Source organism: Bos indicus, chromosome 28, assembly GCF_029378745.1.
Source record: "Bos indicus isolate NIAB-ARS_2022 breed Sahiwal x Tharparkar chromosome 28, NIAB-ARS_B.indTharparkar_mat_pri_1.0, whole genome shotgun sequence".
In the NCBI taxonomy this organism is placed as follows: domain Eukaryota; kingdom Metazoa; phylum Chordata; class Mammalia; order Artiodactyla; family Bovidae; genus Bos; species Bos indicus.
This window is the reverse complement of record NC_091787.1, coordinates 7,512,271-7,538,347: the sequence shown is the minus strand read 5'-3', so window position 1 is coordinate 7,538,347 and position 26,077 is coordinate 7,512,271. Positions and strand designations below refer to the sequence as shown.

At 46.5% G+C, this 26,077-nt stretch overlaps 1 protein-coding gene across 2 annotated transcripts; it reads left to right on the top strand.

The window, feature by feature from the left end:
- Positions 1 to 246: 246 nt before the first annotated feature.
- IRF2BP2 (interferon regulatory factor 2 binding protein 2) lies at positions 247 to 5,804 on the top strand. Of its 2 annotated transcripts, none has more exons than XM_019953924.2 (2): positions 247 to 1,547; positions 2,202 to 5,804. In XM_019953924.2, the coding sequence occupies exons 1-2, from the start codon at positions 545 to 547 to the stop codon at positions 2,915 to 2,917; spliced, it is 1,719 nt and encodes a 572-aa protein (XP_019809483.2). In that variant the 5' UTR covers positions 247 to 544; the 3' UTR covers positions 2,918 to 5,804. The 2 variants fall into 2 exon arrangements, with proteins under 2 accessions (XP_019809483.2, XP_019809482.2); XM_019953923.2 differs by having other exon boundaries at positions 247 to 1,595.
- The last annotated feature ends 20,273 nt before the right edge of the window (positions 5,805 to 26,077 follow it).

The following is a 26,077-nucleotide window of genomic DNA, read 5'->3' as shown; positions in this document are numbered from 1 at the left end:
AGCTCCGCGCCGCCCGGCCGCCGCCGCCGCCGCCCCGGCGCGGCATGCCCCGCCGCTCGGGCTGAGCCTGCCCCGGCGGCCGCCCCCCGCCCCCCGCCCCCCCAACCTCCCCGCCCCCCGCCCCGCACTCCGCGCCAGCTGCCGCCGCGACCTGCTGCGCTCCTCCGCGTCCGCGCGGCCCGTCTTCGCCCCGGTCTGGAGGCCAGCCGCGGCTCCAGCCGAGACCCCGCCGCCGCCGCCGCGCCCGCCGCGCCGCGCCGCCCCGCCGTCCGCCCGAGCCCGCGCCGGCCGGGGGGACGTGCTGCCGCGGCTGCAGCCCCTCGCCCCGCGCCCGCCGCCCCTCGTGCACCGGGGGCGCTGCGCGGGCGCCGAGCCTTCGCGGACTTTGCCGCCGCCGCCGCCGCCTCTGCGGCCGCCGCCGCCGCTGGTGGGGGAGACGCGGGGTTGGGGGGGGAGGAGGGCGCGCGTGGTGCCGGCGGGTAGCGGCGGCGCCCCCTCCTCCTCCGCCTCCTCCTCCTCCTCCGGCGCCGCGGGCTCCTCGGACATGGCCGCGGCTGTGGCGGTGGCCGCCGCGTCCAGGCGGCAGTCATGCTACCTGTGTGACCTGCCCCGCATGCCCTGGGCCATGATCTGGGACTTCACCGAGCCCGTGTGCCGCGGCTGCGTCAACTACGAGGGCGCCGACCGCGTCGAGTTCGTCATCGAGACGGCGCGGCAGCTCAAGCGGGCGCACGGCTGCTTCCCGGAGGGCCGCTCCCCGCCCGGCGCCGCGGCCCCGGCCGCCGCTAAGCCGCCGCCGCTCTCGGCCAAGGACCTTCTCCTGCAGCAGCAGCAGCAGCTCGGCCACGGCGGCCCCGAGGCCGCCCCGCGCGCTCCTCAGGCCTTGGAGCGCTACCCTCTGGCGGCCGCCGCAGCCGAGCGGCCCCCGCGCCTGGGCTCCGACTTCGGCGGCAGCCGCCCGGCCGCCGCCCTGGCCCAGCCGCCAACACCGCAGCCGCCGCCTGTGAACGGCATCCTGGTGCCCAACGGTTTCTCCAAGCTGGAGGAGCCGCCGGAGCTGAACCGCCAGAGCCCGAACCCGCGGCGCGGCCACGCCGTGCCGCCCACCCTGGTGCCGCTCATGAACGGCTCGGCCACACCGCTGCCCGCCGCGCTCGGCCTGGGCGGCCGTGCGGCCGCCTCGCTGGCCGCCGTGTCCGGGGCCGCGGCCGCTGGCCTGGGCTCGGCGCAGCCCGCCGAGATGGGCGCCCACAAGCGGCCGGCGTCCGTGTCGAGTAGCGCGGCCGCGGAGCACGAGCAGCGCGAGGCGGCGGCCAAGGAGAAGCAGCCGCCGGCGGCCTCGCATCGCGGCCCGGCCGACAGCTTGTCCACCGCGGCCGGGGCGGCCGAGCTGGGCAGCGAGGGCGCAGGCAAAGGCCGCGGGCCGGGCGAGCAGGACTGGGTCAACCGGCCCAAGACCGTGCGAGACACGCTGCTGGCGCTGCACCAGCACGGCCACTCGGCGCCCTTCGAGAGCAAGTTTAAGAAGGAGCCGGCCCTGACTGCAGGCAGGTTGTTGGGTTTCGAGGCCAACGGGGCCAACGGGTCTAAAGCAGGTAGGGGCGGCTGTGGAGTGAGGGGGTCTAGGGGCGAAGCGGGGCCTGAGAGCCGAGGAGGGGGTGCTCTTCCTATTGGCCGTTCTCCCCCGGCCCAGAAATAGCAAACATCCAACTTCCTGATCTGCTCTAGGCGGAACCAGTGCTTAGTGGCAACGTGTTCCTCTGCTGAAGCAGCATAACAGAGATGAGTCAGATGGACCGATAGGCAGCGACACAGGGCTTTCCTTTCCCAGCACATTCCTGGATGCGAGCATGAGGGCACCAATCACCTTTTAACCTGAGGGGGGGTGGGGGGTGGGGGGCGTTAACTCATGTGCACAGGGCAGCCTGGGTACTTGCAGGCGTGCGGAAAAACAGGCAGTGCTGTCCGTGCCTTTTTCCGTGCGTTTTTGTTTTTTTTTTTAACTGCTAGACTGCCTCAGAGCCTTCTCAGTCTTAAGTGGTTTAAGTTGCACGTGCTCTTGAAACTTGGTTTTTCTGTACGAGCTTTTGGAGAATAGAAATTCTTCAGAGGGTTGTGTTGTGTGTTAGTGAAAGAAAGATCCTTTTTAGTGCACGTTCATTTATTTCTTTTTTTCCTCTTTTCTGTCTTTGTTCTTCCAGTTGCAAGAACAGCAAGGAAAAGGAAGCCTTCTCCTGAGCCAGAAGGTGAAGTTGGGCCTCCTAAGATCAATGGAGAGGCCCAGCCGTGGCTGTCTACATCCACAGAAGGGCTCAAGATCCCCATTACTCCTACATCCTCTTTTGTGTCGCCACCACCACCCACTGCCTCACCTCATTCCAACCGGACCACACCGCCTGAAGCGGCCCAGAACGGCCAGTCCCCCATGGCAGCCCTGATTTTAGTAGCAGACAATGCAGGGGGCAGTCATGCCTCGAAAGATGCCAACCAGGTGCACTCCACCACCAGACGGAACAGCAGCAGTCCACCCTCTCCGTCCTCTATGAACCAAAGAAGGCTGGGCCCCCGAGAGGTGGGGGGCCAGGGGGCAGGCAGTGCCGGAGGACTGGAGCCAGTGCACCCCGCCAGCCTCCCGGACTCCTCTCTGGCCGCCAGCGCCCCACTGTGCTGCACCCTCTGCCATGAGCGGCTGGAGGACACCCACTTTGTGCAGTGCCCTTCTGTTCCTTCGCACAAGTTCTGCTTCCCCTGCTCCAGACAAAGCATCAAACAGCAGGGAGCTAGTGGAGAGGTCTATTGTCCCAGTGGGGAAAAATGCCCTCTTGTGGGCTCCAATGTCCCCTGGGCCTTCATGCAAGGGGAGATTGCAACCATCCTTGCTGGAGATGTGAAAGTGAAAAAAGAGAGAGACTCGTGACTTTCCGGTTTCAGAAAAACCCAATGATTAATCTTAACTAAAACTGCTTGAATTGTATATATATCTCCACATATATATATATCCAAGACAAGGGAAATGTAGACTTCATAAACATGGCTGTATAATTTTGATTTTTTTGAATACATGTGTTTCTATTTTTTTTTTTGACGACAAAAGGTATGTACTTATAAAAGCATTTTCTTCTTTTGTTAACGTTATTAGCATATCTTTGTGCTTTATTCTGGTGACAGTTACCGTTCAATGTAGGCTGTGACTTGCGCTGCTTTTTTAGAGCACTTGGCAAAGCAGAAACGCTTCTAGCTGTATTTGTATGCACTTATTTTAAAAAGAAAAAAAAAAGCCAAATACATTTTCTGACATTGTAAGATTGCCTTACTGTCTGTTATTCTTTACTGCTGGCCCCTTTCTCAGGCTGGAGGCCAACTGGTGGAGAAGGAAAGGAAATGAGGAAAGGGGCAGTGTTGTGAAGTGGGCATGCCACTGAGAAATGTCACCAAGTTCCCCCCAAACATTGCCCTTTTAGAGTAACAGGAAATCGATTGTGAATCTTTCTCGATTTTGTTCTTAAAGTTCAGTTGTTAGGTTATTGATGACTGCCTGAGAGTTGCTGCTGAGAGATTTTCAGGACTGTGTGGGGGGTTTACTTTGGGGGGGGGGTGATTTTTTTTTTTAAGGCAGAGTTGACCACTGTTCACTGCCCATGTGATCAGTTGTAAGATGACAATGCTGCATGCTAGTTGGTTACATAATACACAATCCAGTGACTCAAGACAGTGATAACGGTTGTTGGTGGGGACAAGATGGCACTGCCATCTTTGCATGGAGCCTGGCTCTGCAGCGCCACTTGATCTTTTGAAACCCCCTGGAGCTCTGTCTGTCGTTGCTGTGGTCGTTTCCTTTGAAAAGAATTGAAAAGAAGTTACAGTCCAGGTGAACTGGAGATTGTGGGATTGGTCTCGTTTCCGTTTGGTGTTTTGTTGTTTTATCGTTTACCCGTAGCGCTGTTGCTGTTGATGTGATCACCTACACCCTGTCCCTAGTGAGTGCTAAATACAGGATGGCACAATGACAGTAACAGTGGAGGTGCTGCCAGGACCGCCCGTGGGCACATCGGTGACAGCCCAGATGTGGTGGAGGAAACCTGTCATTTCTTTCTCACGTGCGTTTGAAATACCAAGTGAATAATACTGTTCTTCTGGACAAAAATGATAAACTAGCAAAAATTAAAGAAACAGTTTTACATGATAGACAGGCCCCACCTCTCAAACTATTTTTAGAAGCCTTTTGTAAACTAATTTCTTTTGATCACTATTTTGCATCAGTAAAATGATTTTTTTAAACCAATAAATCATCAGTTATTAGAAATAGTTGTCTCACAGTGATACTGGTTTTTCTTTTGTGCTGTTATGATCTAACATTGACAGGAACACTACACTACTTTAAATCCTTTTATGTTCAGGTGTTTGTAACTTGGCCCTATAATTAGGCTGAATCATGGCTTCGAGGTCTACAACTTGTGTGTATGGTTCACAACCGAGCTTTTACTTTGAAAATACAGATTGTTACCCACTTTGGATTAACTTTTTCAGTTGTGTTTTTGTCTTTCTTTTTTAAATTGCTCAAATATTTTTTAATGGTCGAGTTATTAACACTTGAAAATCAGATACTGCACCAAATACAGTATTTTTTTCATGGTGTTTTTAATGAGTGCACCTATTATTAATGCTGTGCAAATTCATGTTACCGGTCATTGTTATATTACAAACAGACTTGCATGATTAACCAGTTTGTTGTTACACTTTTTTTTAAAAATTGGAATATCTATGACTCAGATCAGACTGGTTTCTCTTATGTAAATGCACACATGCAGAAACACAGTCGATTTTACATGCCCATAAAGACATTTGTAAAGAATTCAATTTATTATGGTCTGTTGTATAAATGTGTATCTAGGCACTTTACTATAAACTGGAGTTTGACCTCATAGACGTTACAAGTTGATCAGTCATTTGACCTAATTTGTGGTAGCTATCTGTATGTTTTGCAATCTTTATACAGATAAGCTTTCCAAAAGATTAATAAAGAACCATCCTGCTGTTTTGAATAAGTCTCTCCAGCTGTGGAAAAGACAACCTATGGTTTCTCTGTGCTGGTGTTCAAGAGGGAGAATTTAAACAGCTTTAAAGGGCTGCATGTTGAGTTTACTCCTATTAAAAAATAAGAGTCCGACTGGCCCTTGGGTGGCCTTATAGAAGGCTTGCAGCTGGAAAAGTGTTGGTCTGGGTTATTTCTCTGGCATTTTCTGAAGTTAAAAAGTTAGCACTGGGACATGGGTTTGATTCTTTGTTGTACTGAGGACAGTGCAGAGATTCTCCACAGCTGGATAAAGATGTCAGAAAGCTACTTACTGTACATGGGCAGTATCAGATTTCAAATCCTAATATTTCAGCTGTGCTTTTAATACTCAGAATATTAGGGGATGGGGTGTTGAAGCTTTCCCCTTTTTTGCTTTAACAATTTATAGAATTTAACAGATGTACTGTCTTTCATGTGGCCTCACATTAAAAGTTATAAGAACGTACACATGGTTTACAACTTTATTACTAGATACCTTTCCTTGGCCACCAAGTATTTTAAAAGTGTGCCACCTTTTAACCTTTACTTTTTTTTTTAAGTTGAAGGTGATACTTTTTCTATATATGATGAAACTCATGTCAACTAAAGTGAGTGTAATCTCAGATATCAACATTATTTTAAAATCACGCTATGGAAATATCACCTGCATTCTGTCATTTGTCAGATTTACAGTACTTTTTTTTTTCTTTAACTTTTAGCATTAAATAAAAATAAAATTGGGAGCACTGAACATTTTCTGAGGCCTTTTTTAATTGTTTAAGCTTAGAGTGGCTCTTGTTTTAATCACCAGTGGCAATGTGACCAGAGGATGTGTGGGTTTGGGGTTGGGGTTTGACTGAACCAGCAGGAGAAAGGGAGGAGATAAAAGACATGGAACAAAAAGGCAACTGATGGAAGGCGGAAGAAAGTGCTAGGGACTGGGGAAAGGGCAACTGGATAGGGAAGCAGATAAAGAGAAGAGCTGAACAAAGTACAGCCAGAAGAGCACTTATTTACTTTTCAACTTGCAGTTCAGCCTGCCATTCTGCAATAGTAGATTGGAAAGAGAAGATAGTGATGACATTGAAAAGACTGTCAAGACACGGAGTTGCTCACTGGAAAGCAGTGGAAGAAAACAGCGATGTTGGGCCAGAGAAAATTCACTGCAGACAAAAGAGAAAGAAAAAAGCCTACCTTTTGGAAAGCTTTAGAATAAAGTCACGAGCCAAAGCCATGTGTGATGCTCTGAAACTTAAATTTATAAATGGAGATAAAAGGTGGAAAGCACCGAGATAAAGATATTTTTAACAAACTCCTGTCTACTATCACATAGTAAGAAATTTCCTAGATGTTTGCAGCTTTTACTCGTATTGATTAATGGCTTGGCAGACTTCTCTACAAAAGGAACTTGTGAAACTTACTACAGTGTTTAAGATCAGGTACACATAGACTTACTATATGTTTTAAATTAAACAGCAACAGTTAATGCATAGTTAGAGGTGGCCCAGTAACTTCAGAAGTCCATGCATTTTAATGAATTTTTAATTAGCCTATTTAAGGGCATTTTAAAGAAACAGTATCCTTAATAAGTTATTTCTAGATTATAATACACACTGTGATGTTCCATTTAATAAGCTTAAAAGAACTGCTAAACTATTAGTCTTCTTAAAGGTGCTAAATTTTATTTTCAGTGAAACTGAAAATAGTGCAGCTTGCAGAAGTCATTTTTATAATTTGAAAAGCGCCTCCCAAAGTAAACTGTGATGATTGCATTGTTTCCAGTTTTTTTTAAAAAACACCAATCTGACCCCTTGATGTGGCAGATGTCTTTGTTTATTCCCCAAAGCTGGGAAAAAATTGAAGGGAAAACATGGAGCTCCTTTTAATTCCTAGACTTTTTAAGTCCCCCCGTTACTCAAACTTGTTTTACGTATGATTTATAGATGGTTTTATTTGGTTAGTGAAGACTAGAATGTTTCTCTTCCTGATTCCAAAGTGTATACGTGGAATCATTCAGAAAAATGTTCAGTCGTGTGTAGGCCACTGGAAGTACTGAGTCACCCTTATTTGCTTGCCTTTTCTTCATAGGGAACGGTGAGGACACGCCTTTCCTCTGTCACAGACCAAGGGCAGAGGCACAATGAATGGAATACAGATTTGCCTACTTCATCATCTGGGGTTCTAGAAATGGGGGTGGGGGGTGGTGAGGTGGGAGTGGGGACGTTGTTTAACTCCTTCAGTGCCACTGCTTAGGCCTCTGACAGCAATAGTACTGATTACAACTGGTTACAATTCAATAAAAACGGGTGTAACTTCTCAGATTGTCAACTGTCTAGATCTTTTGCTGCAGTTTCTGTTAATAGCCTGCATTTTCCTCAAATGTTAGGAACCCCACACAGGCATTTAAAAGGCACAAAAATACACAAAAAATCAATTGGTAAATTACTTAAGAAGTTGGAAGATAAACAATGACTGGATTTATGGATTATCTGTGGATTTCTCTTATTAATCCTCAGATAAGACCATAATTAGGGATAGCCACACTATCCCAATTTACCATTAACAGAATCATTTATACTCAATTTAATGGTGAAGTTTGTTTTAACTCATCAGTGTTACTTGTTCCTTCCCCATGTCAATACAACTTACAGTGCTTGATTTAATTTGAGGTATAACTTATTTTTTTAATTACAGAATATGAAATCTACAGATGTAGATTTCACTGGTCTTTGTCACAGGATATTGTGCACTTCTCTGTGGGGCTGAGCCTCACCAATCCGTGCAAGTTACAAAAAAGGTACTTCAGGGCAAAAGTATACTGTAGGCAGATCATCTGGACATTGGGTCTAAAAGCTGTTCTTTTAATCTGAAAAACAATGGAAGTAAAGTCTCCTTAATAGAACAATCCTATTAGAATGGTATGAACAGTTTCTACTGTAATAAAAACTTAAACACTGCTTTAAAAAGAAAATGCAGAATAGCCCTTTAAAACTCAAAACCATAGGATAGGAACTCTTCAGTGCACGTAAAATTTATCACGAAAGTCATCCTTGAAAATCCTTTTAGGAGATGATTTTTCTCCTAGGTCAGACAAGGTCTGCAGACTAGACTACAGGATTCCTAGTTTCAATTGCAATGTACTGGTTGATCTCATCCTTTGAATAGACTTTAGAAGCTAGATCGCATAATCTAAAGAGCCTTCTCCAGCAATTCGACAGAAGGCCTTGATACTGAGATAATATATCCTGTATAGAGTAATATGTCACATTTCAATGTTTCTAAATATAGTTTATATTTGGGGGGAAATGAACTGTGTTGTATAATCTGTAGATCTCATTACTTACCACTTTTACTTAGCAACTGCTATTTCATTCTTTGTATCATTACTATCCGGTGAAGTTCAGATGCCCATGAGGGGACTGCAGCATCTTGAGCAACACAAGTCATGTTTTGCTGTGTACTCAGGTAGCAACGTTGGGAGACAAATATTTGGGTCGTGTATTTCTCTGCCATTTTAGAAAACAGTTTTCCTGTGACAGTGCAAGCAGAATATTTTGCACTGTAAATGTGGCTATCTCGCCAAGAAAAACAAAAATCCTGAAACATTTCCCCGGAGCGAAGGGCCTAAATTTATTTTAATGTATGGAAAGAGTTTTTGTAACTCAAATTACTCTTATTATTTTTAACTCAAATTATTTTTAAGCTCAAAATCACTGAGCTTTATTTTCCTTTATCGTAGGATTTTAAAATATTAAACCGTACCAGTGAGAGTTGTGCAGAGAAGTGAAACGTAGGAGTAAGGATTGTCTACGACTTGAATAAATCAGCATTTCTTTACACACAGCTTTGGCCTTGGGCCCTTCATGTTCTCTACAGCATGAGAGAGCTGCAAAGTAGAAAGAGGCTGCTGCATGCCTTAACCCACGTTGTTACTCCAGCCTCCAAACAGCAATTTGATTAGCTTTTTTTCGGTGATAAAAGATAAAGATTTATTGTAACCCACATACAATTGAAATCAGAATTTCACAGGAGGGTCACAGTCATTAGGGAAGTTTTGGAATACTATTGTCTTAACAAGCACCATATGGGCTGCCGCTGTTATTATTTAACACCTATTAAGGAGGCACATCATTCTAGGCTTTGAACAGCTGAGAGGCCATAGCCCCCACCGTCCTTGGAGCTTTGAGTCGATGCCGCAGGTAGGGTGCGTGTTTTCTGGATGAAGGGCACGTACCGACAAGATTTAACGGTGAGTTGGTTTCTTTCCAGGAGTTGGAAAGTATAGTCAGAGCTAAATTCTTCTATAGAGAACCGACTTTTCCGGAGCTTACATCCGGAACTTTGGTGGAATTATGACATAGGAACACAAGCCTATATTCAAAGCGCTTTAATTAGGTCCAGCAGGCAACCATCACGCACGAAAGGGGCCACGGGACACCATTTTCTTCATACAAATCAAGAGGCCGGTTGAAAATATGGGAGCTGGGTCGTAACTGTCAAACTGTAGATCTTTTTTCACTTTTTATGGTTGCTCAGAATGGCGTTTTTTAAAAGGAAGAAAACAACCGCCGGTTCAGCCAAGCCCTGTTTACTCGAGGGGAAGGAAAGGGGCGGAGGCTCCCGGACTCTCCAGCCGCCTGCGTAAAGGCCTTCGCCCACGAGGAGACCTTGCTGTGGTTTCCAGTGCTGCACCCTGACTCACGCCGCACCCGTATTTATTTATTCTAGAATTTTTCCCGGGCAGCACAAACGGGAACACCGCCTGCGCCCCGCGCCGCTATCTGCGCACGTGGATCCGCGCGACCCCGCGGCGGGACCCGGCGGCGGGCGGGGCCGGGGGCGGGGCCAGGGGCGGGGGCGGGGGCGGGGCCATGGCGGGGCGGGGCCGGGCTCGGGCCCGGAAGCAGTGGCGGCGCACCCGCCTCGTAAGGCCGCCCTGGCCCATCCCGCACTGATCTCCAGGCCCATGGGCGAGCCAGCTGCGGCGGCTATAATTAGAGGGGAGCCGCGGCCCTGCCGAGCCTGATACCTCGCGCCCCCCGCCGGCGTTCCTGGGAGGAATGTGCGGGCGCGAGGCCGTGCGTCGCCGCCAGCGCGCTCCCTGGACGGTCACCGCGTGGTGGACCAAATAAAGTAAAAGGTCTGGCTCCTGCTGAGCGAGGCCGAGCAAGCGACCCGGGAGCCAGCCCAGGGGTGTGGCGAGCCCTCGGCTGCCCAGAAAAGATCAAACGCGCGTCGGCAACAGCCGTGCCTGCCGCCTGCGAGGGTCCTTGCGCGGGCCAAGCAGTACAGGGTGGATTTGTCTTAAGTTGGAGATGGCGCATGACAAGAGCGGCCCCAAATGTCACACTCCCTTTTTGGAAATCATGATGCTGCCTTTTTTTTTTAAGACTGTGGCTATAATAAGGCATATGTTCCATGCTGGTGGAGTAAGCAGTCATGCTTAAGGGGCAACTGTATTAGCAAAAAACACTGATGCACGGTACATGTTAATACAAATGTATTTATTAAGTAGATCTCGGTGTGGGTACTACACCTGTGGGTACTACCAAGTCAGATAAAAGTCTGTAACAACTGACTGCTGAAGGGGAGTTGTCTTTTTATAGAAAAACTTATACCTTAGAAAAAATTTTTTCTACTAGTGGGCCCTTGAGGTGCCACCAATTAATTAACTTCTGATTTTTGTTAATTATTGAATTTAATACTCTGTAGCAGTATCTTCCAAAATAATAATAATAAGCATGAGCCCATCCTTTTAACAAAATGACTGTTCATTACTAGCCTTGGAGCAGGGGCCTAGGAACTTCACTGTAATCTAAGAGTTGTATAACATTTTCGGTCATTGTTTAAAAAAGGATTGCAGAAGATGGACAGGAATCTAAAAAAAAAAATAAATCCTTGCTCCAGGCTTAAGAATACCTAGACACAACCCTACTAAAAGACTTCCTTCATCACCTTATTTTTCTTTCTAGATAACAGGCACGAAAACCAGTTTAGAAGCTTGAGATGGAAATCATACAAAACAGTCCACTCCTTATATATTTTATCGAGGAACCTGGAAGCCTTTTCGGTGGAAATTTGATTCCTGGGAAGTTATTCTGGCTGGAGCCTGTTTGTCTTGACACAGCAGCCCTGTACTCGCAGCCTGCTCTGCTCCTTCACAAAGCTTTTTGAGGGGAAACTATGTTGAGAGATACAAATTCAAGTTTTTGTGAAAGCACACCTCAGAATTGTCCAGTTCTATTCCAGATACACAAAAACAGTGAATAAAGGTCAGGGAGTCTCCAGATACCTTGGGCTTCGTGTGGTCATTTCAGGTAATTCAGTTAATGTAGTGTTTCTATTTTGCAATTTTTAAAATGACCATGTACTTACCTGAAAAGGGATTAAGGAATTAAACTGGACAATCCCTATGATAGCATTTTTCATGTCAGCCAGCTATGAGAAAGCACTGGGCATGTGTGGTAGGCGTTAGGTACTTGGGTGCAGTGAGTATGTGCCACTAAAAATGAAACTCCCCTGGTGTCCAGTAGTTAAGATTTTCTTTTCCAAAGCAAGGGGTGCAAGTTTGATCCCCGGTTGGGGAGCTAAGATTCCACATGCCCCAAAGCCAAAAAACCAAAACATGAAACAGAAAAAATACGATAACGAATTCAATAGACTTTAAAAATGGTTCACAAAAAAAAATTTTTTTTTTAAATGTTGACTTCTGGTTATATCATGAAAGGGGGTCACAGCAAACAGTTTTGAAACACTGGTAAGAAGAGGCTCCCCCTGCTGTCACATAGAAGATACATCTTCTCTCCTAGGCCAGAATCCCAAGAGTCCTGTACTTGGGACTGCCACTGGGTGTAGAGCTTAGCATCAGGTGGTTTGTGAAGTTATCAACACCTTGGGGGATATATCATTCTATTGAAAATAAAATGAAATAAAATTATAGACCACAAATAAAGGGAATTAATATTTTCCTTAAAAGGTTCTCTGCTCAGATTTATTTACTGAAGGGTCAGCCTACCTAAAACCCACCAGAACGGTCTCCCTCCGTCTATGTATGGCTTTAAAAGCAAAGATGATATTTGTATGGCTGGTGGCAGGTGAGTGAGGGGAGACCTGAGGGAGTGAGAATGTGATGGAACCTATTGTATTCTTTTAAGATAATCAGTAAAAATGATGTATGATGAAAAATAAAAGAACACCTACATTGAACTTTGACTTCAGTAAAATTGTTGGATTTATTTCAAAAAATCATTTTGTGTCCATGTATTAGGAATTACACTTTTCTGCACATGGACCTTTAGGCCCATAAGTAAGCCTTCAGTAATCATGAACTTTTTGTAGTCCTGGAAGGAGCTCATTCAGGGTCTCTGGGACCAACATTGCCTGAGTTGAGTGTCAGCTGGTACCAGACTGCACTGATCGTCAGTCTGCATGTTTACTGAGGGTTTGAAGACTTCAGTGGAATTAGGTGGACAACTTGAATTGTAAGCAGTAAAGGAAAAGAGACTGTGTGTGCAAGAATGAGAGCTTGGAGAGGAAGAATCACAGGAGAAGAATCAGCGTCAGTCAGAATCATTCATTTATTCACTCAGTTCACTTATTCTTTCTCTCCATAAATCTATTTCATGGTAAAGTATGTGGGCTCTGGAATCAGACTCCTTACGCAACAATTCCAGCTCCAACTGTTTTTAACCTTTAGGATTTAACCCTCCAATCTCCATTTAATTATCTGTGAAATGGGTTAAGGATATTACTTCCCTCGTGGAGGTGTTGAGGGGACGAATTGACAGGAGTATATAAGGTGCATACTATGATGTCTGGCATGTAATAAGTGTGTCATAATGACGAGTGGCATATTGAACTCTCAGTAAATAGTTGTTGAAGGAATCCATTTAGTCTCTAATCTTAATGAGGAAAGTGTGGTGAAAAATAAGAACCATAAAAATGTGTTTATAAGATACAGTGAAAACAGGGTTAGCCTACATGAGGAGAAATTACCCAGGAAGGTTGTACCGAGGAGGAAGCTGAGGGGAGCCAGTCACAGAGCAGGGCCCGCCAGCAGGGACTGGGTCAAAGGGCAAGCACAGGGATCCTACAGACACTGTTGAGCCCAGTTAGGACTCTGCGCTTCCAATACAGAGGCCGCAGGTTCGATCCCTGGTCTGGGAGCTAAGGTCCCATGTGCTGCGGAGCGAGGCCAAAAGATTAAAAAAAGGCAAAAGTGGGGGCTGGCTGCACTCACTCCAGCTTTCCATCTCCTCTTGGCAGGGCAAGAGAGAGGAAGACAGTCTGACTCACCTAACAGCCCAGGTGGTCTTAGAAGCTGGTTAGCGGCAGTTGCAACAGCAATACTTTTGCTGAGAAGTGGTTAATGGGTCGAAGTGGTTAAAGACATAACTGTCTTCATTCCAAACCTGGCTCCACCCCAGCTTGGCTATGTCCTCAGACATAGCCAAGTTTCCAGATGTCACTAAACCTTAGCCTCCTCATCTGTAGAATGGCAAGAAAAAGAGTACCCATTTCATAAGTCTCTTGTGAGGGCTAAGTGATTTATAAAGTTTCCTTGGGATAGTCACATAATAAACACAGTGTCTAATTATTCTAAAACAGAGAGGATCAGAGGGTGGGGAGAGTGATCACTTCATCCCCTCATCCTTCGGCCAACACCTGAGACCTCACCACTCAGGTCTTTCCCATGGATCCTCTATGTCTGGAATCCCTCTGGTTGTCCTTTATTCTGGTTGTGTTGGGTTTTTGTTGCTGAGCGCAGGCATTTCGTTGCAGAGTGCGGGGTCTACTCTCTAGTTGCGGTGTGCAGGCTTCTCTTGTGGTGGCGCGTGGGCTCCAGGCGCCGGGCTTCAGTAGTTGTAGCTTGGAGGCTCAGTAGTTGAGGCTCACGGGTCCTAGAGCGTGCAGGCTTCAGTAGTCATGCCACACTGGCTTAGTTGCTTCTCGGCATGTGGAATCTTCCCTGACCGGGGCTGGAACGCAGGTTCCCTGCTTTGGCAGGTGACTTTTTATCCACTGGGCCACCAGGGAAGTCCCTGATAGTCCTTCTTTAAATGGCTATTGAAACCTTTCCAAACTCCAGAGTTTTCTATCCAAGCCCCCACTCCATGGACCCCTCCCCTGTCACTCTCGATGGGAATATGGATTTCCAACATTTTGTCCATTCTTGTGCCTGCAAACTCTGCCCATCAGGCTTCTGATGCAAGTCTTCAGGGCCCTCCTCTGCCTGATTTCTACTGGTCCCATCCATCCTTGGCCCTGAGGGAGAAAAGAAAGGAAGGCTACTGTATTCTAGGGGACCGAGAGAGGGTGGCTTGGAGACATCTATAGATGCTTCAGTTCTGATTCTGCTTCTCTGTAGCAGCAAGGGTTAAGGCCAGTTTTATCCTAAATTAACTAATGTAGACGGAGAAGGCAATGGCACCCCACTCCAGTACTCTCGCCTGGAAAATCCCATGGATGGAGGAGCCTGGTGGGCTGCAGTCCATGGGGTCACTAAGTCGGACACAGCTAAGCGACTTCACTTTCACTTTTCACTTTCATGCATTGGAGAAGGAAATGGCAACCTACTCCAGTGTTCTTGCCTGGAGAATCCCAGGGACGGGGGAGCCTGGTGGGCTGCTGTCTATGGGGTCGCACAGAGTCGGACATGACTGAAGCGACTTAGCAGTAGCAGCAGCAACTAATGTAGAATTATGTACACAAACATGTGCTGTAAGCTCTAAAGTAGCATAAAAATGCTGACTTTTACCTAACTTAGGATCCCTCTACTCACAGAAGATTTACCTGAGTCATGAATTCAGGGACTTACTTCCCCTTATGTTTAATTTATAAAAATATCAAGACTGAGACTAGTTTCTGGACAACATCACTGATTAACTTTTCTCTGTCTATGAAGTGTTTATCCAAGACTTTCCCCTAAATCTCAAGCTCATCCTCAGGATGTAGCCTTGTCTAGAAACAGGTTCTCCTGGCTTTGGTGCAGTTACAAGTCACTGGGTCACATTTCTACCCTTCCTTGAAGAACTGCCATGGTCAGGTGTGTGCCTTGGGGTCCATGATCAGGGCCAAGAAGTCAAAGGTCCCAGGAGAAATGCAGAGTCCTTCCTGCAAGGCTGATAGGAGAGGGGAGTCTGTGGGTGAGCCTCCCTTCCCTCTGGTTCCCACTGGAAGGCCACAAGAGATAAAGAAGTCAGAGTTTATATGCCTAAGGAGGCTGACTACTTTGGGCAGATCTCACAAGACTGGAAGTACCCTTGGTATTACAACATGAAAGGGCAGTGAAGGAGGCCTGTACACTGTCTTATTTCAGTGTGGGCTAAAAGTTCCATGTAGGATGATTCATATAGGAACTGCTGCCTGGCTGCTTTTTCTTGCACTATAATAAATGTATTTACAAGTCACCATGGTGGCTGAGCTCTGCAGGCTGAAACTCAGGTGGAGTATCTTTGTTGTTGTCTTGAGAATTCCTCCTCAGGAAACCCCAGTCTTGGCTTTTAAGCCCTTCCCCTGATTGGACGAGGCCCACCCACATTATGGAGAGCAATCTGCTTTACCCATGGTCTACTGATTTCACTGCTAATCATATCCAGAAAGTACCTTCACAGCAACATCAGGACTGGGTGAGCCTGTGGATGAACTACCCTTCACTCGACCAAACAACTGGGTGCCGTGGTCTAGTCAAGTTGACACGTAAAATAATCATTATGGCCACTTTCCGAGTTTTCTTCCCCTCCTCTGGCTGCCCCAGGTTGTGATGCTTCTATCAGAGATGATGCTTTCAAATGCAAAGTCACAAAAACAATCTATTCAAACAGGATTCAACTCTAAGGGGAACTTATTGGCTCTTGTAACTGAAGAATCCACAGCAGACCAGCTTGAGGTCTGACTCACTTCAGGTTCATACCTCATCTCTCCCTGGTTCTCTTGGCTCCACCTTCCCTGTGTTGATTTTATCTTCAGGCAGGCTTCCCCCAAGATTATAAGATGGTTGACATGCTTTCTTATTCACACCCAAGAGGAAAGAGCAGTCGCATCCTTCCCAGAACAGAGCAGAAAGAGCACCAAGCTTGTCTCTGCTTGGCTTGGTCCTGACATCATGTGGCCAAGGGAATAGCCTGCTCTGATTGGCTTAGGTCTGCCCACACCCTGACTGATCCCAGAGCAAGGGTATGAGATTTCCCTGACTGGCGTCTAGTTTGGGGTCTTCCCTGGAGCCAGGGGTGTGATCAATCCCAGCCAAACAAGCAGCTGCTGCACAGTGGCCAAGGGGTGGTCTGGATGTGCACGATAACCTTAGATCTCTGCATCAGTCTCTGAAGCTTGAAGCTGCTGCTGCTGCTGCTAAGTCTCTGAAGCTTGCAGCTGCAGTGCCCAAGTCTAGGGCACAGGTAGTGCTGCAGCCTACGGGACTTGTGCCCACTGGGGCTGAGTGGTCTCAGCCTGTGGGGTCATAGGCAGCAGAGAGGACAGCTGCCCAGAAAGAGAGGTGTGTTCCCTTGTATGTCAGGGCAGAGTGAGTCCAGCGTGGAGGGGTTGGTGGTGGCCAACAGGCTGGCAGCTGTGTGCTCACTTCAAACTTCCTTGTTTCTAAACTGCCTCCCTGCCGCTAAGGGAGTGATCTCAGGACTGAACTCCTAGCAGCCAACTTTACCACTGTCAGCGTTCGAGTAGGGCTGTGACGCCGCCAAGAGGAGTGAGTCACGCTGTTCTGGGTGGGATGGTTTGGTGGGGACAAAGAATGCAGGAGGAAGGTGACTGGGAAGCTTGTGGGGGCAGTCCCTGGGGAGGGGGTTGTCTCTGAGATTCCCATCTGGAATTTGTTATTATTAAAAAAAAATTTGGCAAAAAGAGGAAAAATAATAAAAATTCTGCAGGAATATATATATGTGTATGTATATATGTGTATATATATATATATATATATATATATATAATGTATGTATGCTAATTCACTTCAGTCATGTCTGACTCTTTGCAGCCCCATGGACTGTAGACCACTAGGCTTCTCCGTCCATGGGATTCTCCAGGCAAGAATACTGGAGTGGGTTGCCATGCCCTCCTCCAGGGGATCTTCCTGACCCAGGGATCGAACTCAAGTCTCCTGCATTGCAGGTGGATTCTTTACAGACTGAGCCACCAGGACCTTCAAGTTGCAAAATTCCAAAGATGCTAATGTGAGAGCCAGCCTCTGTACGCCAGCTGCTGTACTGTGCTACTATACTTTTCCAGGTACTGTGCTGTCAGATTAAAAATGTTTTCTTTACTTTTGGTGTTGGTTTTTTTATATATTATTTGTGTGAAAAGTATTATAAACCTATTACAGTACAGTACTATACTAATTGTGTTAGTTGGGTACCTAGGCTAACTTTGTTGACTTGCAAACAAAGTGGATTTATGAACACACTCTTGGAATGGAATTCATTCATATGCAGGGGACTTATTGTATATAGTTACTGAGAGAAGCCTCTACTTAAATTTAGATCTGCTAACTCTAAATCCCCACCCCTTTTCCCCCAATATTTAAGAGTAACACTTTGGCGGTTGGAGGGCGGCTATCAATATAGCAAATATTAGGTAAGGTGTGTGCCGCAGAATGGATTATACTAGACTCACTATCCCCCTTTCACTCACTGGTTTCTTCTCATGCTTCATGGCTTAGCTTGCTAATGCAGGAGTCACATGTTCCTGTTGTCTTTATTCTCCTGGTTTAATCAGGAAAACGAGCCAGAAGAACTGCAACGATTAGCCTGGGATCATTAGAAGAGGAAAGAATTTATATTCACAGTGACTGTATTTCTAGTCCATTGATTAGGCAATTTTGCTTTTATGAATCAATTGGGGTGATTGCTATGCTAAATAAAATGTAGAATTGCTATCACAAGGAAAACATGAATTATTAGCTTTAAACACAGACTGTCTATGCCTGCAGTTAGGTTTCCTATGGAATATTTCCTATTTTCTCATCCTGATTCCTGTCTTGGTTTTCTCAAGAGGTACCCTTAGAGGTTCCTTAACTCTGTTGTGGATGTAGCAGTGTAATCCAACAACATGGGGTATCCTGATGTGCTTGTATGCCTGCGTGTATGCTCAGTCACTTCAGTCGTGCCTGACTCTGTGACCCTATGGACTGTAGCCCACCAGGCTTCTCTGTCCATGGGATTCTCCAAGCAAGAGTACTGGAGTGGATTGCCATGCCTTCCTTCAGGGGATCTTCCTCACCCAGGGATCGTACCCACGCCTCCTGCATCTTCTGCATTGCAAGCAGATTCTTTATGGCTGAGCCACTGGGGAAGTGCTAGGTATCCTGATATGTGACATTATTACTCAAGGTCCTTTGACAGCTCCCTGGTGGATGCAGAGTGGGATTCAAAGTCAACACAAGGGACTTTAAGACAGCACCACTGCCACGCATACCTTCATTCTGCAGCTCCAATCCAGAAGGCATGATGATTTTTTTTTTTTTTGGAAAATATACACAATCACCTTTGGAGGTTCTAGTAATAACTACACCAACAACCTCATCTCTTATAAATGAGTTACATTTTTTTCTTAGGGTATACAGAGGTCATTTCATAAATTGCACATTTCACACTGATTAATCTCAGTGGATTGCCTCTTGCTACAGCAGATATGATAATGTCCAACAATTGTAATGAATAATCATGGAACTTTATGCCATAAGAGGATGCTTTAAAAGCTAAATAATCATTTTTAAGAGGACACTAGAAGATTGAGGAGGGCAGAATGGAGATGGAAGAAAGAGGAGAAAACAGAAAAACAGCAATGAAGGAAGTGCTCAGGGGACTAAAACGTTGAAAAGCCAGAGTTTAGGCTTTCAGAACAAAGAAGGAGGCATTTGGCTTCAATAAGATGGGGATCTGATGGATTCTAGAGACCAGAGGTTTTATTAATTAATTTATTCAACAAACATTCATTGTATGCATCCTATATGGTAAGGCCGTGAGCATTTTAGATTGTTATCGTGTTTTTAAGATCTGGCAGCCTTATAGCCTACAGAAAAAGGACTGAAGCATAACAGACATTTAATGAATAAAAAGAGAAAGGAGAAAAAAAAAGGAGGAAAAAGCAGAAATGGGGACTTTCCTGGTAGTCCAGTGGTTTAAGACTCTGGGCTTCCAGTGCAGGTGCTGTGGGTTGTATCCCTGGTCAGGGAACTAAGATCCCACATGCCACCTGGTATGGCCAAGTGGCCAAATGATATGGCCAAAAACTTAAAAAAAAATTTTTTTAATAAATAGAAAAAAAGCAGAAATGGAAGAAAGTAGGAATAGCAGTCAATGCAAACAAAACCCCCATTGCAAGCCCTGATTTTTCCCAGAAAAAATAGATATAATGTTCTGTAAACGCTTTCCAGTTTTCCTCAGCAAAGTCAGGCAGTCCTCAGTTCAGTTCAGTTCAGTCGCTCAGTCGTGTCCAACTCTTTGCGACCCCATGAATCACAGCACGCCAGGCCTCCCTGTCCATCACCAACTCCCGGAGTCCACCCAAACCTATGTCTATTGAGTCGGTGATGCCATCCAACCATCTCATCCTCTGTCGTCCCCTTCTCCTCCTGCCTTCAATCTTTCCCAGCATCAGGGTCTTTACAAATGAGTCAGCTCTTCGCATCAGGTGGACAAAGTATTGGAGTTTCAGCTTCACCGTTAGTCCTTCCAGTGAACACCCAGGGCTGATCTCCTTCAGAATGGACTGGTTGGATCTCCTTGCAGTCCAAGGGACTCTCAAGAGTCTTCTCCAACACCAGAGTTCAAAACCATCAATTCTTCGGCACTCAGCTTTCTTCACAGTCCAACTCTCACATCCATGCATGACCACTGGAAAAATCATAGCCTTGACCAGATGGACCTTTGTTGGCAAAGTAATGTCTCTACTTTTTAATACGCAGTCTAGGTTGGTCATAACTTTCCTTCCAAGGAGTAAGCGTCTTTTAATTTCATGGCTGCAATCACCATCTGCAGAGATTTTGGAGCCCCAGAAAATAAAGTCTCTCACTGTTTCCACTGTTTCCCCATCTATTTCCCATGAAGTGATGGGACCGGATGCCATGATCTTCGTTTTCTGCGTGTTGAGCTTCAAGCCAACTTTTTCACTCTCCTCTTTCACCTTCATCAAGAGGCTTTTTTAGTTTCTCTTCACTTTCTGCCATAAGGGTGGTGTCATCTGCATATCTGAGGTGATTGATATTTCTCCCGGCAATCTTGATTCCAGCTTGTGCTTCTTCCAGCCCAGTGTTTCTCATGATGTACTCTGCATATAAGTTAAATAAGCAGGGTGACGATATGCAGCCTTGACGTACTCCTTTTCCTATTTGGAACCAGTCTGTTGTTCCATGTCCAGTTCTAACTGTTGCTTCCTGACCTGCATATAGGTTTTTCAAGAGGCAGGTCAGATAGTTTGGTATGCCTATCTCTTTCAGAATTTTCCACAGTTTATTGTGATCCACACAGTCAAAGGCTTTGGCATAGTCCATAAAGCAGAAATAAATGTTTTTCTGGAACTCTCTTGCTTTTTCCATGATCCAGCGGATGTTGGCAATTTGATCTCTGGTTCCTCTGCCTTTTCTAAAACCTAGGCAGTCCTAGGCACAAGCATATGACACAATTTTTGTAAGTCCTTCCCTCCAGCAGATACTGATTATGAAGAACAAGACTCAGATCCTATTCTCAAAGAACTTAGAATCTACTTGAAAATTTTGAACTAACATACATTAAATTATGGATCCCACTAAAATGATATTCAAGCAGGTCAAGGGAGGCCTGATGCATACTTTGGCTGCAAGATTCAAAGAAGGGAGCAAGTCTAGCTGGTGACAGAAGGGAAAGAAAGATTCATGGAAAGGATGGGTTCCAGGAGGTACCCTGGAGGTGGGGGGACCACTACATCAGACGGAGCAAAAATAAGCATCACATATTTGGGGACCAAGCAGAATCTGTGACTCCTAACTGAAAGATAATTACTGGGGAGTGATGGGACATGAAGTCTGACTATAGTATCAGGTGGAATTTCCAAAGGCCCTGAAACTCATGTATGAGAAGACATCAGGGGTCCAAGGGTGTCTGTCATGACAGCAGTGCCGTGGGAAGTCACCGGGGCAGAGGTTTTCATGAACGATGGAACTGCGGCTTGGGTATGTGGACTTAGGGCCGCTGACAGGCCACCAGATTCTGAGGAACTGGACCGGTGTGGCAGCACAGAGGAGCTAGTAGATGAGCCATTTCAACAAAGAAGTAGATCAGACTTGGAGACCAGTCTGATTTAGGGCATGGATGGGAAGAGGGCGTGGAAGATGCAAATATTGTCCATTTGTGTGAAGGGGAGCAAGATTCACCTTGGGAGAAATGCCCAGGTATGTGAGTAAAAATGAATTGATGTTAAGCTGGGCACACTTCAGAACAAAAAGAAGAACACGCCCTCCCTCCCCAGCCCCCAGGGTTAGGCAAGGATGGTAATAGGTGATGCAAAGCACATTCAGCAGGAAATGGGCCAGGCTTCCCGGCAAGGTGCAAGGTGTGGTGGAACAGAATTGAACCAGGACGTTCTGGGCATTCAGGAGGTGTTCTCCGTCCTCTACCCTGAGAATTGTTGGTTGTACGTATGCTGCATAAGCATCACGTGTTCAGTCCTGCCTCCACTGACCTGCTCATTCCGTGTGTGCTCTGTATGTATACAAGGCTCCTCACTGGGCGCCACGGCAGAAACGGGTAAGATAGGGTTGGGGGATCTTCAGGAAGCTCTCAGTCTATTGGGAAGACACAGATAAACATGTGTGTGTGTGTGTGCTAAGTCGCTTCAGTCGTGTCTGACTCTTTGTGATCCCATGGACTGTAGCCCACCAGGCTCCTCTGTCCATGGGATTCTCCAGGCAAGAATACTGGAGTGGGTTGCCATGCCTTCGTCTAGGGGATCTTCCCAACTCAGGGAATGAACCTCCCTCTTATGTCCCCTGCATTGGCAAGTGGGTTCTTTACCACTAACGTCGCCTGGGAAGCTCACAGATAAACACAGAAGGGAGCAGTAAGCCTGAGGAAAGCATTTGAAGTAGCCATTACAGGGAACTCATGGATGCTGTGTTGAATTAGGATTAAAGAGGGTAAAATTTCAGAGTTCCTTCGAAGACTTCAGGATTTTTTTTTTTTTTTTTTTTTTTGCAGGAGCAGAGAGCGGCATGAGTCAGGATTAGAAGTTTGTGTCTCAGGAATTCACTGGTGTCCAGTGGTTAGGGCTCTGAGCTTTCACTCCCAAAGACATGGGTATGCTGTCAGCCCCTTGGTGTGTCCAAAATTTTTTTAAAAAAGAAAGAAAAAAATTTGTGTCTCAAAGTTCAACATGTAAGAGGCAAGGGCTGTAGTCCTTCCAGAGACCTAGAGAAGTTAAGCAGTGTAGCTCCCGGGAGGCTAAGACACAGAGAACATGCTTTTTTCACATCAGAGGACCAAACTGAGCCAAAGAACACAGGCTTTTTTTTTTTTTAATCTTTACCGATTAGGATACATTTAAATGCTATTTTCTGGGTGCATACAAAGTCGTGAAGTACGGATTTTCTTTTCATCAGTGTACGGCATCAGTAGGAAGTAAACTCAGATCTTCCCTCCAAAGTCACAGCTCTGGGCCAGGCAGCGTTCTTCTGTGCCCTGTGCGTGGAGGAGAGACAGGCTGTGGTGGACACTTGGGCTCAAATCTGCCATTCAGATGTTCCTGATTTAGGTCCAGCGGGGCTGCCGGACACTCTAGTCGGGAGCCTGGAGCCCTGGCCTCTGGGGCCGGTTCTCAGTCTGTAACACTGCGACCTTTCATCCCTGAACATCTCAGACATTCCCACCCCCACCCCTGCCTGGCCCTGGGAGAGCCCTGATGCATTTGCACTAGGCTTAGGGTGTGTGTGTGCGTGTGTGTGTGTGTGTGTGTGTGTGTGTGCGTGTGTGTGTGTGTGTGTTAGTCATGTTGGACTCTTAGCAACCCCATGGACTGTAGTCTGCCAGGCTCCTCTGGGCATGGGATTCTCCAGGCAAGAGTACTGGAGTGGGTTGCCGTTCCCTTCTCAAGGGGATCTTTCTGATCCAGGGATTGAACCTGGGTCTACAGCTATGCAAAAAGGAAGTTTAGCTAAGTCAGTAACCCCCTAGGTTTGGACATCCAATAGTCTGGGTTCAAATTCAGCCTCACTATGAAGTCAGAGAAGGCAATGGCACCCCACTCCAGTACTCTTGCCTGGAAAATCCCATGGATGGAGGAGCCTGGTAGGCTGCAGTCCATGGGGTTGCGAAGAGTTGGACACGACTGAGCAACTTCACTTTCACTTTTCACTTTCATGCATTGGAGAAGGAAATGGTAACCCACTCCAGTGTTCTTGCCTTGAGAATCCCATGCCCAGATCTATGGGGTCGCACAGAGTCGGACACGACTTAAGCGACTTAGCAACAGCAGCAGCATGAAGTCTGGACAAGTTATTTTCTAGGGCTCTGTTTTCTTATGCAGACTGGGCATAAGGAAAGCACTGGTCTCACAGGACGTTTGTGGATATTGAATGAAACAATCTATTTAAAATGCTTCCTGCTGTAGCTGTACCTAGTACGTGCTCAACGTGTGATCCTCGGTATCTGAATATGCCTGTACCCGGGTTCCAGGCCAATGCTAGGGGTAAACAAGGCTGCCTGTACCCTTCTTTGCTTCTCTCTCCTAGCAACCCAACTCAAACATCAGCTGCTGAAACTCTAAACCTCATTAACAGGCAGCTTCATCTCCGAGATACTTTCACCGTGTGGTATGGACCCCATTTTGACCCCCTACTGTTTTGTTTTCCTGCTAATTTTCTGGTTAATCCAAGGACTTGAACAACAGTGTTATCCCTGCCCCCACCCCCCACCCCCAACCACCATCCCCACGGGAAGATGGACAGCAGGCAACTGGGGAACTGGGGTCATGGCAGCCCAGAGGTAAATCCTGCCCAAGAAGCCCTGTAGGAGAGCCCACAAAAGAAAGAGACTCTTTGCCAAAGGAGATTTTATTTTGCAGTTTCCAAAAGGTAAGGGAATGCTTCCAACAAGTTTTTTTTTTTTTTTGCTTACAGACTCAGAATTTAAACACAGGACACTGAATGGGCAGAACCTTGGCCCACCCCTGAGCGCCTGGGGCGCGTTGCCAGCACCAAGAGTTCGAGTTTCTGCCCAGTAGGCTTGTAACCTGAACTTTCTATTTCTAAAATCCCAGTTCTTAGTAGCCAGCACACATTTTGAGCCACAAAATTCTGAGAATTATTGCACTTGTCAGCTGCTAAGTCACATGCCCTTCAGCCTGGTCCCTTTCATTGGTATAATCATACTTCTGTTAGAGACTATGAATTTCACTGTCACATAAAAATTGGCATCTCTTTTAATACCACCCAGGGCTTGCCATAATCAGCCAGAAATATACCGTTGGGCTTGTCATAATTCATCAATTTTCAGGATCCCTCAGGAACTCCAAATACAATGACTGATAGCAAATTAATGGATCTTCCCATTTAACTTCATTAAAGGACTGACCCCATGATGAAAATTTAGTTTAATTAGGATAATATCTCATATTTAAAGTGCCTCAAAGCCAGGAAGCCCACAGATCTTCTCTCTTAATTTTTAGAACAACACTATGTGTCACTTAGAGCAAAGCTATGTTTGTTCCCATTTCATGGATGAGAAGAAGTTGCCTCATGTTAACAAGTAAAATAACAATTACAGAGTTAGGAGCCATGGATGCGAGCCCAGACTCAGGATTTGCAGTTAAGATTGACTTTATTGGCTTCATGTATGTCTGTGAACTATTCAGCAGAACAAAAATACATACAGAATCTTTTTTTTTTTTAATCCATGTTTAATGAATAGGGAATCCTGTGTACATGGCCAGGCTGTAAATAGATGGCAGTAGTGGAATGCAGGCATGGACAAATATAGAATGAAGCTTGTGCTCAGCAATGCTGCCCCCCTCCCTCGCCCCCAGTCCCCAGGCTGGTATGTTAACTGGTCTGTTTGGAAGCTTTTTTTCTTCGTCTTCTTCTTTTTTTTTTTTAAGGTTCAGTTGCATGATAGTACAAAGAGCCTTGTGTTACGATCTCAACACTGCTATTTATACCCTGTGACCCATTAAGCACTGATTCCTTGGTTGGGGTTCTCCCAACATCTTGAGAAGAAGAAAAAAAAAAAAGAGGAAAAAAATAGCCTGACTGGAAAAAAAAAATAGGAGTTCTCATTTAACAATTCTCGAGTCAAGAATTTGGAAACATGACCCCAGCCAAAGCTTTCAGAGGCCTGGTATCAAATGTTGTTATTTTTGGTGGCTGGAAAATCAGGCTGCTTGAGGAAAGGACAAGGTGCCCAGTGGCTGCGGCAGGAAGCAGAGCAGGGTTGGGGCGGGGGGCAAGGCTGACCTCACAGGAGGAATCTGCAGGCAACTTGGCCAGAAGAGAACCTCACCGTCCTTTGGTCCACCTCCCCCCACATCAGAGGGAGGCGCAACGTCCACGTTTCCCTTTCCGGGTTTCCCAACGACAGCTCGGCACTCTTCCTCCCCGATACCCTGGGAACCAAACCTCAGTGATGGCTAAACCCCACCTCAGCCCCGCCAGGAGATTTATTTTTCCTTAAATGCAGTATTTCCCGTGAAAGTGAAGGGCCTCCCCCTTTGGGAAAGCTACCCGCTGGAGATATTTTTATGCTCCGTCTGCAGTGGGTGAAAGGGAATCCTGGCTTAAGATAGAGCCAGTAATGCCCTCCAACCCAGTAGGGCTGGGCCAACGTCAGAGCTGAGACACCACCCATGTTTGGAAATACAACTCACTCTGTCTGTTCTCCGGGTCTCTCTTCCAGCTCAGTCTGTCCCAGCACATGGATGCACACAGGCATGAGAACATGTGCAAGCATACATTCGGTCATATGTGCACACACACACATGCGTGTGCATGCACACAAGCACATGCAGGCACACAAGCGCACACGTGCACACATGTGACCACACATATACACA

Bases quoted from the DNA above. Each gene is read 5' to 3' on its own strand.
- IRF2BP2 (XM_019953923.2), top strand. From the start codon at position 545: ATGGCCGCGGCTGTGGCGGTGGCCGCCGCGTCCAGGCGGCAGTCATGC. The intron at 1,596-2,201 runs GTAGGGGCGGCT...TTGTTCTTCCAG, and splicing joins GGCCAACGGGTCTAAAGCAG to TTGCAAGAACAGCAAGGAAA.